The following is a 13424-nucleotide window of genomic DNA, read 5'->3' on the forward strand; positions in this document are numbered from 1 at the left end:
TCCTCTCTTGCAAGGAGCACCTGTAACATAAATAATTTCCCCTCGGGGATCAATAAAGTATTTCTGATTCTGATTCTGATTCTGATAAGCTCAAGATGACGTCCTTAAGTGTCTTGTTTTGTCCACAATCTAAAGATGTTCAGTTCACTGTCATAGAGGAGTGAAGAAACCAGAAAAAAAAATCACATTTAAGAAGCTAAAAAACAAGTATTTTTACTTTTTTTTTCCTTTAAAAATCTACTTAACCTGATTCATCAATTCATCAAATTAGTTGCCTATTAATTCAGTAATTGGCAACTAATCAAGTAGGCTAGTTGTTGCAGCTCTACACTTTACAGAACTATGTTGATTAGAAAGGTATTGACGTAGTACATCTGCAAGACAAAGGCTGGTTTAAAATTCCAGTAAACTGGCGGCATCATCGGTCGAAGCTCTGCTACATTGTTTCGGAAATGGGGATATAAGGGTCCGTACACATGCCGTGTCTTTAACCACCTCGAAAAAAGTGAGGGCACTTCTTTTGTGCCAGCTTTCAAGAGCGCTGCGGGAGGTTGCGACTGAGGAAAGCAACCTCAGCAAGCATGGTACCATAGCCCGTTTACCTGAAATCTTGAGTGCAGAGTTGATCTTCTTTATAAGTGTGTAGGCCTGTCATCCATAAGACAGATGTAAAGCTATGGTAGCTCTGCACCAAAATGATCAACTTTTCCGTATTTATCACTGACTGATATTTATGGAAGAAAGGAAAGATATCTGTCGGCTGTGATTGGTTGTTCCTCGTCACATGACATGCTGTGCATGCTGCTGCATTCCAAAAGTTGAACTCGGTCTATCTCAGAGCACAGCAGTAGCGCCCTGTAAATGGGTGCTTGGGAATGTGTGTGCGCCATGACTGCACTGCTCCGGTGTTTGAGCATGTCTGTTGCATGTCTACATTGAAAGCAATGAATTTGAAGGCACAAAAAACGTGGCATGTGTACGGCCCCTAAACGTTTCAGTCCATCTGGGGTATCTGTCTCAAGTCTTGCATCACTTATGATGATGTATTTGCACTAATTCAGTCCTATTTGTAAGTATCTTTATACACTTTAATTTAGGGATGCATGATATTTTTTGCTGATATCCGATATGCTAATATGTAACAACTGATAAGCCGATAACCAATACCGATATCGATATATCCTCTTTTTTCCCCATCTAATTTAAATGATCATCAGGCCTCTTCTGCAGTGGAATTAACATCATATTGTGCATGGTGGTTGATTCCAATAGTTCATTTTAAAGCCAATATCGACCAGTACTGATGACGTGCTGATATTATCATGCATCCCTACTCTGTATTTGTCCTCAAGTTGCTGGTGGGTCACCCTGACCAATATGAAGACATTTGGATGTCCTGTTAGCTACTGGTTGACCAGTGTAAAGCTGAATGAATAACAGCATGGCTGCACTTGTGTACAGAGGAGTAAAGTTGATAGCCACTGTTTAATATCTCACCTGCACAATTCCTTTTATCTGAAAGGTTTTGTCACCATGTCAAATACGATAACTGTTATCAACATACCTGCCTATGTTTCATTACTCTTTTGTTAGGTGTCCTACAGAGGCAAATAAGATTTGGACATTCAGTCTTGGTATCGCGTGTATGTTTCTCTTCAGTTAAAAATATTATTGGATAATAGACGAGTGAATTGTGAAGCTCATTTTATTTTATTCTGATTTATTCAATGGTATCAGACACATTCACAGAGATAATTTACATATCTTGCTTGAAATAACGTGAAACACTGATGCGTTGCGTGGATATTAAAATGTTTTTTCTTCCTGATCCAGACATTTTTATATAAGGTTGGCACTTTGCAAATTTTTTCCACTCTGACATATTTCCACACCTGAGTTACTCACCTCTATTACGTGCCGTTGTAGTAAACAACACTGTTTTATTTGGCAGTGTAGTGATTACAGGCTTTATTGGCTGCTGTCCATTACAAGAAGTCACTTAAACCATTCCATTGATGTGCTGCTGGTCAGAGTTTGTACCTGGATTGTTGACGTTTGTCTTGCTAACCATTAACAGAATGGGAAGTTAATAGGTAGCTTACACCTGGGAAATGACGACAGTCAATAACAACTCAATAAAACCAAGTCGTCCACTGCAATGAATTCTGACTTTCTTTCTTCTTAAGATGCATGTTTTGGTGCAGTTAATTATTTTTTTGCGTGTGCAAAGTGGCAGAGGGGGTTGTGCGTAATAAATGGGAAGAGTATCAAAAGGTGGCAAGCAGATGGGGTTCACACCATTAAGATGCATGAAAGACACTTACAGAGTGTGATTAGCAGGTGTGTGTCTCTATCATCGATTTGAAAGCAGCAGACTACATGGAGACAGATCGCTTCTGTGATAAGAGGCTCATTTTACCCTACATGCACAAGCGCAGGACCCTTTTCAATAATTTTGTTTGTACAAATTGAACTTGTATTGATGACAGATATTCACATTTGATTAACAAAATGGGTTAAAGGCTAAATCTGATTAGTTTCCTGCTTTTTTTGAACAGTTAGTGTTGCTTTTATTTGCATTTCATTCAGCCTTCTTTCCTCATCCTCTGTGTTAGAACCATAATCCAGTAAACGACTCAGAGCAGTAGCCTAATGTTTGTTTCTTGTAGCGGAAACAAGTTTGTAACGTTTCATTAACAACTTGCATTTGAATCCAATCTTCTCACATGTTGGTTATCATCAACAACCATCTGTTTCGGGCCGTTATGGCTGCCTCTATGGTTGATTCAGCACATGCATGGTTAAGCCATGTGAACAAATTAGTATTGTATGTCTCACCACTACCTAGTGTGGCTAATGAGTGTGCCTGTACCTGTATCACCATTCTTGATGTTTTTTATGGAGGACAGTTCATAGAAAGGTGAGGTTTCAAGGAAAATGGTTGCACGGCATTGGCAAGCTGTGTGAGCAGTATTGTTGCTCTCTTTCTTTTTGGAACTTGAACCTGTGTTTGTAAAAGTTGAAATGAAAATTATTGATCTAATGGCACCAATAGAAATATTTTGTATTGTATTTTGTAAGACACATCTTATATTATTTAAACTACGAGGCATTCTTCCCTCCTTCTCACTTTAACTCACTTTAATACACTGGAAATGTGTATCTTATTATTTGTAGTGAGCAACAGCAGCATGCCTCCTCTCTCTGTACATCTCCTTAAGTAACTGTCCCCTAATGAATTCTCCACTCCTCTGATGTGTGTGTGTGAGTAAGTGTGTGTGCATGCATTTGCTGGTCCAAATGTGGGCTTGTGTGTATGTGCCAGTGTGCAGCAGCTAAAGAGTATGAATGAGCATGGATAAGCATTTTGCTTCCAGGCTTCATTTCTGTTAACCCCTTCATGTCTGCTTCATTCAGATCAGACAGTGCCATACAGTAATTTCCTCTCTGGAGGAATATGCTGGAGCCAATGAGAAGAGAGACTGTGTGTGTGTGTGTGTGTGTGTGTGTGTGTGTGTAAGAGAGAGAGAGAGGGAGGGAGAGAGCGCTTGCGGCCAGTCAGATTGTAGAGGGGACTTTAGCGAGGCTGTTTCATGAATGGCTCTGCTCTACTTAATGCAGATCACTGGTGGTTTCATGGCTTAAATGGGAAAAAGACGGATCTGTTGATGTTCATATCCGCTTGTTTTGATACCGTTACGAATCGATGAGGACTCTTGTGCCTGTTTGGTCTGTTACTGTAAGCCACCATTAAGGAATGACATGTCTTTCCATTCATACTGCGATGTGAAACAATGAATCAGTTAATTAGTCGATCAGTAGAAAAATATCAACCTATTTCTACTGTTTTGGTCGGTTAATCTTTAAGTCATTTTTCTACTACCAAACATACCCTAAAACCATCTTCTCAGTGCTGTGGATTTGATGCTTAACTTAATCTTACGTGATGAACTTGCAATTTAATGGCAAATAGTGATAGTTTCATGATTTCCTTTTAATAGCTAAACAATTTATTTATTAATGGAAAACAAAATAAAACATTGAATTTATGCTGCATTCTCATGCTCTTTGGATGGTCCAATTTCCTGAGTCAGGATGTCGTTCCTCTGACTTTGCTGTGTTCGTGAGCTTTAAGATGTAATGTGGAAACAACATGAACGCTACAGAGAAAATGTGTTGTATCTGGTCGTTCAGAGCGCTGCAACAATGCCTTAATAACAGATTGAAGCTCTATATGAAAAAGTGATTTTGTTTCAGACTTGTTGCTGCACCAGTACATCCTCAACAACTACTCAAATAACTCAAATAACCCACTCCACATGGTAACACTTACAACCTCAAACAATATTACAAATTACATGTGTGCAGCAAATTGACATGCAAAACGTGAATAAAAAATACAGTTAATTACCATCAACCGAACATTTGCATATATGACGTTAACTCTGCAACTTGTGTACCAAAGTTTCCGATGACTTTCGGGCATGATCACATGAAATTTCCCAGTCAGGAACTTATTTTTCTGATTATTCTGACACATAAATGCAGGGTAACTCCACTCTGAAACAGTTTAAGCAAAGAGGAACCTTATAACTTTCATGATGGTGGGATTTATTCCAGGGCTGTAGCAAAGTGTTCCTAATAACCTGACAACTGAGTGTAAATACACATTTGCTGATGTGCTCTGGAACTGTTGTCTGATGTAAATTGTTCTAGCAGAGCTGTGTTTTTAATGGGCAGCTCCCTGGTGTAAATTTATTTTAGATGAATAAATGAGAGGCAGGGCAAAGCTAAAAAAACCTATTGTAAACATTAACGGAACTATTTCAAAACACTTGTGTTGTATGACTTGCTTATTATTGTTTCTGACATCTCCCTCCCTCTTTATCCTTCTAGTCTGCCAGAGTAAGGACATCCGGAACAATGTGACCAACCTCCAGTCGCTGGAGAACTGCACCATCATCGAGGGCCACCTGAAGATTCTGCTCATGTTTAAGACCAAGGCTGAGGACTTCCGAGGTCTCAGCTACCCGAAGCTGCGAGTTGTGACTGACTATGTGCTGCTGTTCAGGGTCTACGGCCTCGAGGCCCTCGGCGATCTCTTCCCCAACCTCACGGTGATCCGCGGAAACAACCTCTTCTTCAACTACGCTCTTGTGATTTATGAGATGCTGCAGCTGAAGGAGGTGGGCCTGCACAGCCTCATGAATATCACCCGGGGCGCCGTGAGGATCGAGAAGAATCCGGACCTGTGCTACCTGGCCACCCTGGACTGGTCCAAGATCCTGGACTCGGTGGAGGACAACTTCATCGTGGCCAATAAGAATGACAGAGAGTGTGGGGACGTGTGTCCCGGCACGGCTCAAGGTCAGACCATCTGCCCACAGAACACCATCAACGGACACTTCAGGGGACGATGCTGGTCACAGAACCACTGCCAGAGAAGTAAGTGTATATGTGTGTTAATGTGCTTTTAGCAGTGAAGAGCTTATTCTGTTTTTTTCCCTCATACACTCCCATATTTCTAGATTCAGTTTGACTTACAAGCGAGGATCATTATCGCTCACTTTCATTGCAAATAACCGTCCATAACTCTGCTTGATAGTCATAGAAAAAGACGCTCCTTATAAACCCAGAACTTGCCTGAGAATCCTACATCCTTGGCTACATTGCAAACAGGAACTGCTAATAGCTAAATTGGCATGGTTCTTATTTGTCAAAGTGTAAAATAATACAGAGTAAAACCAAGGGCTCAAGTTGTAGCCCAAAGCTAATAACTGACTCTATGGCATCATTACACTTCCTGTTTACAACCTCAGCAGCTGTGTCAAGTTTTCCTGAGGGGTTGATCGGTGTCAGGTGTTTAAACCAGCCTGATATTTTGATAAATAGGAAAAAAAGACTAAACGTTGGCGTATGGAGCAGTGGAAAAATCTCCATATTGACTGGCTGTTGTGTACAGACATGATAGTATAGCACCTTTCCAGAATCCATCACGCTGTTCATTGTAAAGTGGTCCATTGAGACACATAATGAGAAAATGCACTGGAGATTTTTTTTTCCTCCCAGAAATCAATTGAGACGACTGATGTTTTCATTCCAAATGGTTTATGTAATGATTTTCATGATGCGTAGGGTTGCTCCTAATATCAGAAGCCAGGGGTCGTGGACTCCCTCTGATTAGCATTCATTGACTGGAGCATTGTGGGCAACTGATCTGTAATTACAGGCTCGGGATCTGCTTGATGTGTGAAATGACTCAACTGCATTGTTGAGTCAGGGAACTGCAAGCTCAAAGGTAGGCATTATAGGAAGAGAAATGCAATGAACAGAAGAAGGTTAAAAACGAGAGAGTCAATGGACATGAATAAACGGTATAGTACACTTGTTTGTTAAAAATTGTACAGATTTTCTCTCCTTTTGGTAGAAACGAGCTGTGGGTTTGCTTGGTGCTGCAGCCAGCTGCCAGTATGTCGGCCAGTCAGTCAGTCAGTCTTTCCTCTCCTACCATAAACACAGAGAATGGCTTCTATTGTAAGACACACAGAGAGAATGCTTATTATTTTTTTAAGGCGATTATAGCTTGTGTTGTTTTTTCTCCTCTGTCTCTGTGTCTGACAGAAAGGCTAGCGTTCAAAGCATAACGACCTCGGCCATGTTTATACTTTAACATTGACTGTTGCAGCCCGCATATAATGTTGGCTCCTCGATTTTCTGCCAGGTCTCACTGTCGGGAAAGTAATACAGGAAATAGCTCTCTTTGTGTCTCAGCCTCTGTCTCTACACACACACACATTGCCCTAGAGTTTTGACTTCGACAAGGTGTACAGCATTCAATTTGTTTTAATGGTGTGGTAAATCAATTTGTAGCATTACAGATAAAGAGCAATGACACATCAGATTGCGTTGTCCAGCACTCCAGGTGTTGGAAAACTTTCTTAAAAAAGTTTCTCATAATAAAATTAGCCCTACATAAATCCCACTCTGTTCCAATAACAGTTGAGCAGCCTGAAACACGGCAGAACCTCAGTCAGTTCTCATTCATAGCATTCGTTTCGATGTCTCACTGTGGGTTATGCCTCCCTGTGTAACCCATAGTGAGACATCTCACTCATGCTACTGTTAGAACCAGGGTTACGCAAGTAACCTAAAGTTTTCTGCTTTCCTGTTAAATTAGATATGCTATGTGCTACAGTTGTCAGTTGAAAAGAAACCCACATTTTTGAGACAGTTAAAAAATATGGTTGGGAGACATTTTTAAAATCTTTACGGACACATTACATTGTATACAGTTGCATTGTGAGTTAGCTATGGCTAGCTAATTAGCTAGCTAACATATAGCTACATCGAGAGGAATTAGCCTAATGGCTGATCAACATCGTCAGCCAGGTTTGCTTTCTCATTATTTCTGTGGTAACATGAAAGAGATTTGGAAAAGGACAGACAGGTTGGATGCTAACCTATTTTTAAAATGACATGAATTATCGTTAGCCAGAGAAGATCAAGGCTAATGTCCCTTTATGTTATCTCCGTAGGGCTACGTACTGCCCCAAAATAGCTAATGCAGCTTTCCACAGTAAAGAGACATTAGTCTCTCTTTACGGTGGAAAGGGATGGGACACATCTTTTCATCCTCTTTCTTTACTTCACTTTTCTTCGTTGATGGGAAGCCACAATTTTCGTTGTTTTACCTTGGTCATTAAGGTTAACATCGTGAATATATCCTTCCATGCCATACTTTAGTCCTTGCTGTCGACTTTTTGAGGCTTTATCGCCTGACTCCCAGAAACTGGCTACTGTCCAGTAGGGCTGCCACTAACGATTATTTTCATTGTCAACTAATCTGTCGATTATTTCTTCGATTAGTCGACTAATCATTTTATCGAAAAATGTGTTAAAATGTTGAAAAATGTCTGTCTCGCCCAAACCCCAAAATTATGTCATCTAATGTCTTGTTTCATACTCACGCCAAAGGGTTTTAGTTCACTGTCACGGGAGAGTGTGTAAAGCTGCCAATATCTGAATGTAAGAAGCTGCAGTAAGAGTATTTTGGGGTACTTTTATAGTACTTTTCTATGAAAAATGACTCAAACCGATTAGTAAAATAGTCACCGATTATTTTAATAATCGATTAGTCATCGATTAGTCGACTAATTGTGGCAGCCCTACTGTCCAGTCACAGTAACTAAGGGGTCAGGACTTGGTCAGTTAAGAGCGCAAAATTCAAATGTTAGGAAATGAAAAGAAACACGTTGGTCATTGATACTTGTGCAGAACCTGAGTCTGTATTTATCAAAGAAAAAGTTTTGGAATTAAGGGTAAGATTATAAAAGCTGACTGAGAAATACTTTCAAATTTAAGAGAGCACCAAATGTCCTCTAAATTGTTTAAAAGTATATCTTAAATGATTGCAGTACAGGACAGAGGTGAGCACACATCTGTCTGGGACGTGTTTTGAAGTAGCTGGTCAGAATGAATGATAACATTAACTGAAGGAGTATGCATAATTCAGAAGTGGTGGTAATTTTAGCCTGTTATTTGCATTTTATTTGAACATTTGACAGGATGTTACACCACTTTTTCTCTTTTCTTTTTCCACTTCCCATGCATCGTCACTGTCTGGTACTAAATTACCTTCAAGAACTTTTTCTACTCCTGTGTTGAGTAAGTGTTAATCTTATAAGTTTGATAACTACGAGCCGTAGACTCGATTTCAAAGACAAACTCCCCGACCATTAACAAAAAGAATGTCAGCTGATAAACACAAGTGGGTGCACAGTACATCAAACAACTTGTTGTACATGTGCGTTCATGTCTCCTTTGCTGCGGATAGACCAGGGGAGCAGGTATGACGCTGTGCTCTGCGTCACGTGACAGGCTCCAGTTTAGTCAAGAGCTGTGTGTCAAAGCAGGAGCCATTTCTAGAACATGATGCAATGGCTGTCTGCCCCCGCGGCGGGGTGAGTGAGTGAGTGAGTGAGTGAGTGAGTGAGTGTGTGTGTGTGTGGGTGTGTGTGTGTGTGTGTGTGTGTATGGAGGCTACACACAGGGATGATATGTGTACACTTACTGTAAATGCTTGCGGGTGTCCGTTTGTGTTTGATGTATGTGTGCTTAAGTACATGTTCCCACTGGTGGTGAGAGCCACAGTTCAACTTGTCCATGTTTTTAGTCCACAGCAGCCAAACCTTACTTTTCTCAAATCAGGGCTGTTTTAGATTCAAATAATATACAAACAAAAGTATTATTAGTGTGACAGCAATTATAACAATGACCATAGTGACAATATATGATTAGCAGTGAGTTTTTAAAACTGTTTAACACCACTTTTACGCAGCGTATTGTTATGCAGGCATGTTTCAGCCCCACATGAGATAAAAGGATGTGAAATGTTAACATCAAGAAGGAGAAATGTCTTGTTTCCCTTGGGTGCTTGTGCAGTGATATACAGTGAAACACGTGCTGGGTGGTGGCGTGAAGAAACTCTCGGATCTTTAATTAGGGCTTCTGTGAATGAAAACTCACAGTCAGTCGAACTTGGATGTACACATACACACGTGTGCGTGTGCACCAAAGATGCGGGCGCAGGGCGGAGGAACATTAGATGGGGCATTAAAGTTTATGTGTGAGTGGAAACTGTGGGGTTGTTTTTGTTGTGTTTTTACAGGGTTCCAGTTGCCTTAGGTAAGAGCCAAGGGAGAGCCTGCATTCCTCTGATCTTACACATGCTCCTTACAAGCAGGAAAACCACTGCGAGTGTGTGAGTGTGTGTGTGTGAACCAAGACATGTCATGTTTAACTGTGCAGGGCCGTTAAGTAACTTGTTGGCAATCCAAACAGCCTGGATAGTGTATGAGATTTGACATTCATTGCCCAGTGTGATTTTCTCTGTTTTGTATGTGTGTGTGAGTGTGTGTGTGATGCACACACGTGTTTTGTGCGTATGTGCCTCCTTTATATTTACAACTTTGTGCAGGTAGCTGTTCGGGTGTGGAGGTCAGTCCAGTAGTAGGCTTTGTCAAGTGCACTCAGGCTGCAATTTTCGTAGCTTTTACAAGCTGTCAGCAGTTACTGTGGCTTCGTTGCCTGATTGAATGTTGGTGGTTGCTTGTTTTCCTCTGGACAACGGTAGAGTGCATTTCGATCAAGGACTGTAGTCTGCTGTATGCAGGCTGTGTTGTGCTGTAGCGCAGGGCATCAGAAATTCCCAATTTATGTCATAGATGCTGTTCTTTTTTAAGGCATCAAATTTTAAATACACTAAAATCCTTGAATCACAAGTTAGTTTTTCTATGTGGACAATTCTGTGGACTGAAGCAGCTGAAATGTCTTTGAGCGGTGAATTCCTACCTGTTCCACACGTGCCCTTCTGCAGCTGACCCTGCAGATGAATGTCCCAATGGAAAACAGAGAGTGAAAATAATTATTTCTCAGTCAAGGATCACAAGTGTAAAAAAATGTTTGCTACGGTGTTGAAATACAGCATTGGCAAGAAAATGAAGAGAAGGGGAAAGTTGTCAGGTCTGAGATCAGCGGGGTTCATGGATCACCGGCACCTGCTTTTAAATGAGACAGACCTGATGTGTAGGCATGTGGATACAACCTCAGCACAAGCACACGTTTGCACAAGATGCACCCAGGATGAGTTAAATGACAATTTTGATTAATGTGATCCGTCTTAGGCTCTTTACTGTCTTCGAACGTAGTGGTTTTGTTTTGATATGAAAGTAGTAGTGTACTTCTTATTTTATTTATTCCCATTTTTTTTAAAAGCATTTGTGCGCAATAAGAAGAATAGAAGAAGGGTGAACTTCTAAACGAGACACAGCGCTATTTACAGAGGACAGACAGATGGATAGTAGACGCACACAAAGGCAGCTTGCTAGTTGGAAAGCAAGCACACAAGACCGAGGACTGGATTAACAAATGGGAGGTAAAGAGAGAAAAAAGTCGAGATAGAGAGGAAGTAAGGGTAATATTCACAGATGAGAGAAAGAGGGAATGGGAGCAAACAGTCGATCTCCTGTTTAGATAAGGCTCTGTCTGTTGCTGAGGCCCGGCACACTGTGTTCAGCCTCACAGACACCAGCCAGCACTGTGCTTGCACAACTCACACAAAAACACACTCAAACAAGCAGGAGCAGAGAAAGCTTTTCAGGTCAAAGTTCACTTCGCCTGCGCCTACGTGCTTTGTTGTTTGCTGCGATTGTTTTCAGGCACACAAACAAACACACACACACACACCAGCACTTAGAGTCACAGCTTCACCTCCCAGTGACAAAAGCCACAGTGGGAAAATGCCCTCTTTTCATTACACATACAACTTTCAGACCGTCACACAGGTTAAACCTGCACTGGTGGTCGATCTAAATGGGTTGGCGTGCGTCATTCGGCGTGGCTTTGTGACCCTCCTACTGACCAGAGTTGAACACGGGTCGGACTGCCCAGCTCTGAGCAGGCCTCTCTACTGGGAACGGGAATTTAATTTCATTATATGGGCGTTTAAGAGACATTCAAGTAACGTCCGAGCTTTTGTAAAAACAGAGACTGAGACAGAAAGCACAGGAGGGGTTGAGCAGAGGAAAGGGAGCGTGAGGAGAATTGAAAATGAAACATCATGGTGTTTACAGTACTTTATGTTATTCTCAGGAACTGAAACTTTATATCCACGGAGCAGCTGTACTCTGTGAGTGGTAATGAACATCTGACGACACTCACATTTTGCCCACATGTTATGTTGAGAGAGCCATTTGTCGATTTAGCCATGTGAGTTTGCCTAATCAAGTCGATATCTTAGTTCTGGTAGGTGTGTTTTATGTTTATTTCTGTATTTTATGTTTATGTCCCGGCACCAGATCTACATGAAAGTACCAGGACATATCCTCTGAATGTGAACAAAGTCAAAGAGGGAATTTTTTATTCAAAATACTGAAAAGACTCCTTGAACTCACTGGTCTCTGCCAAAAAGTAGTCCTGCACATGACCTCGAGTGAAAGGACAAAATTATTTTTGCACTTTGTTTTTTTTGTACAGATTATATTGTTTCCTCTCAGTCTTCAGGCTAAACTAAGCTTAAGGTTTCCTGACAGACAGTAATGAGATTGATATCTGTCTTCCGGTTTAAGTCAGAACAACTACACGAAAAACTCCTTTCCTAAATGCTGAACCATTCGTTTAATATCCATATATGTTGCTGTTAAAAAGTATCGGTATTTATTGGATTACAATATAATACTCAGTGGGTATTCATGGAAAATTGTCACCAATTTCTTGTGCTATCAAATGAAAGTGGATAGTTGGTGTGGATAAGATGAGGGCCAGATGAGGAGGCCAGGAGGGGAAGAGAAGGGGTTGGGCAAAGCAAAATAAACAGAGCAAAACAAACAAGTCAAGTTTCAAGTGTGGCTCCCAGGTACACACACAGACACACACTCAAAAACCACACACACACACACACATTCACTTTTTGCCAGAGTGGCAAGTGGCCAAGCTAGAGGAGGCTAAGAGAGAAAGAAAATGACAGTATTAAGGATGGAGGCGCTCAATGAAGCGTGCTGTTGGCCTGCACCCACAACCAAACAAAAACACTCAGCCGGCCCGGCCTCTTAATTGGGGTGTAAAAGAGTCTGCGTTCAGGCTGCTTCCACACTCACTCCTCTCGATCTCTTATTCTCTCCTGTCTTTCTTTGGTTCAGTTTCTGCAGTTGTTTCTAATGAGAAGTAAATGAAAGAGTTTTCCTGAAGCTGCTGTACTTAATTAGCCATTTAGCACTCGGTGACACAGGGAACACAAGGACAGAAACACAAAGGGACAGACTGCCTGATAGTGCAGGAGTGTTACGGCGTTCTGTAAGGGGCGTTCACGAGTCTCAGTAGTGAGGAAACACTGCATCATTTCTGCACGTGTGTGTTCATGTTAGGGACGACTGTATGTAATAGCTTCATTGTTTTGAGTATCATTTGATGTTGTTTGATACAAACGCTGATATGATACCTGAGTTTTGACACCTGAGATACTTTATACAAGTATTTTGAGAAATAGGAACACAGTTTTCATAAAGTTTTAAGCTTTCGGTCATAATTAAAAAAACATTTCTAAGCTGATAACACCCAACTATTTCTCTCTGCAGCAGACAGAGAGAGCTGCCCTGTCAAAATGATGTTCAGATTATAAATAAAGTGTACATATTGTCGACTATAAATGTCTACATATGCATTCAGAACTGTCACGAGAGTTAGAATTGGCATTGTGCACATCCAAATGCTTGAAGCGACAACCTTTGCACCTACACTGAGTCACTGCTCTCGACTCCAGAGCCTCCGTCTGGAGGAGAGGGCTTGTTGTTTTTCCTGTATATCAATCACCTGACTCCATCACACAGGCACAAACACACTAATTACCTTTCCCTCTGGTGATCAACAGT

General features: G+C 41.1%; 1 protein-coding gene across 1 annotated transcript in view; it reads left to right on the plus strand.

Moving 5' to 3' along the window:
- The window catches only part of insrb (insulin receptor b), a 98740-nt gene that overhangs the window by 20979 nt on the left and 64337 nt on the right, over positions 1-13424 (plus strand). The window contains exon 2 of the mRNA XM_050055974.1: positions 4897-5445. Coding sequence (XP_049911931.1) covers positions 4897-5445 — 549 coding nt within the window. The remainder of the gene's footprint in view (positions 1-4896; positions 5446-13424) is intronic.

Source organism: Epinephelus moara, chromosome 10 (assembly GCF_006386435.1).
Source record: "Epinephelus moara isolate mb chromosome 10, YSFRI_EMoa_1.0, whole genome shotgun sequence".
NCBI classification, from domain to species: Eukaryota; Metazoa; Chordata; class Actinopteri; order Perciformes; family Serranidae; genus Epinephelus; species Epinephelus moara.